Consider the following 1,481-nt stretch of genomic DNA (forward strand, 5'->3'; position numbering starts at 1 on the left):
GTCCACATTGAATAATCTAACGCCATCCGATTTCCGCGATTGTCGCCGAGAATGATTTCCACATAGGATGCACCAGATACCACGCAGATTCCAACATCCAAGTATTTGTATGCAGTGGATGTCAGGGCGAATCTCCTGCTCATGATACGAGGCGTGTAGCAAGGTTTATCGGAACTGAAAGAATACATAAAGTAAAAATAATTACAATCAAATGATGAAAAGTATGAACGAATATACGATAATTTCACGGTACTTACGCATCATGTTGTTTCTTGCACGAAACAGTTTTATCTCGAGAAACGGATGGTGTATAACTTTGAGGAATGGATGGCGTATAACTACTTTGAGGAACATACGGCGTGTAACGACGATTGCTAAAACAGTTTGAAAAAAATACAATTAAATGTGGAAAAATGGATGCAATATATGATAGCTCTATGGTACTTACACGTTACACTGTTTCTTGCACGATATACTCAGAGGAACGTACTGATTCATTCTTGCTAAGGAAATCTTAAGGCCTATCAGGACACGAAGAAACTGGATGATAAATACGAACTTCTTGTCTAACGATGCGTTCGTGGGTCCCAACGTATTCTTAGTTCTCGATCTCGTCTAAAATCTCCTACTGTGGTACAGCGGGCTTCCGGACCGTTTATATACCATAAAAAGTCGCTGTCAGCAGCCAGGTTTCGGCGTTTGATCTCATACCATGAAAAATAATATTAATATGTAGCTGTGGTATCGGTGCTAATCAAAGGCATCCTCAGTGATATCTATTACATGCTGACGCAGTAGGTGCGAGTTTAAACGTGGAACTCTCTGACATCATGCATCTAGACAAGAAAGTCGCTGTCAGCAGCCAGGTTTAGGCGCTTGACCTCATGACTCATGCCATGGATGCGCGCAGCTGTGTCTGCGCTAATCATTTGTATATCGTCATCTTCCGATGATATCTATTACATGCATGTGTCGCGGAGTGCCTCGCGCCGCGGACCTCCCCGCGCCACCGCGGATCGCGTAGCGTCGCGGTCCTCCCCCTCCCCGTGCCCCCGCGGATCGCCGCAGAATATCTCCTTCCCCGCGCCCCGCGGATCGCCAAGCGTCGTAGAATAATAAACGTGGAACTCCTCGACATCGTTCACCTTGATAAGAAAGTCATCAGCCAGGTTTCGGCGCTTGACCCCGTGACTCATACGCGTCCAGGTGTTCGCGCTAAAAATGACAGGTCAGCACCTAGATATCTGTTACATGTCACGTAGTGACAGGTCAGCACCTTGCGTGACGTCAAGGTCGCGTACTCCCCCTCCTCCCCGCGGTCCCCTCGCCGCGGGGTACCCCCCCGCCCCGCTCCCCCCTCGGAGCTCCCGGGGTAGAATCCCCCTATATATCCTACTTAAATAGATTAAAATATAATAAATTAAGATATAAATGATTAAAATAAATAAATCAATAAATGATTCTTGAAGTATATATATTTT

The 1,481-nt window shown here is 45.9% G+C and overlaps 1 protein-coding gene across 1 annotated transcript; it reads right to left on the reverse strand.

The window, feature by feature from the left end:
* Positions 1-6: 6 nt before the first annotated feature.
* LOC105556680 lies at positions 7-682 on the reverse strand (the record flags this gene model as incomplete). The annotated part of the gene is made up of 3 exons (XM_012003773.1): positions 449-682; positions 258-374; positions 7-174 (listed from the first exon to the last, which is right to left on the reverse strand). Coding segments are annotated over exons 1-3 (335 nt in total), but the record flags the coding sequence as incomplete, so codon positions are not given.
* Between the last annotated feature and the right edge of the window lie 799 nt (positions 683-1,481).

This window comes from Vollenhovia emeryi, unplaced genomic scaffold, assembly GCF_000949405.1.
Source record: "Vollenhovia emeryi isolate VEMERY1.0 unplaced genomic scaffold, V.emery_V1.0 DF948517.1, whole genome shotgun sequence".
Taxonomy (NCBI): domain Eukaryota; kingdom Metazoa; phylum Arthropoda; class Insecta; order Hymenoptera; family Formicidae; genus Vollenhovia; species Vollenhovia emeryi.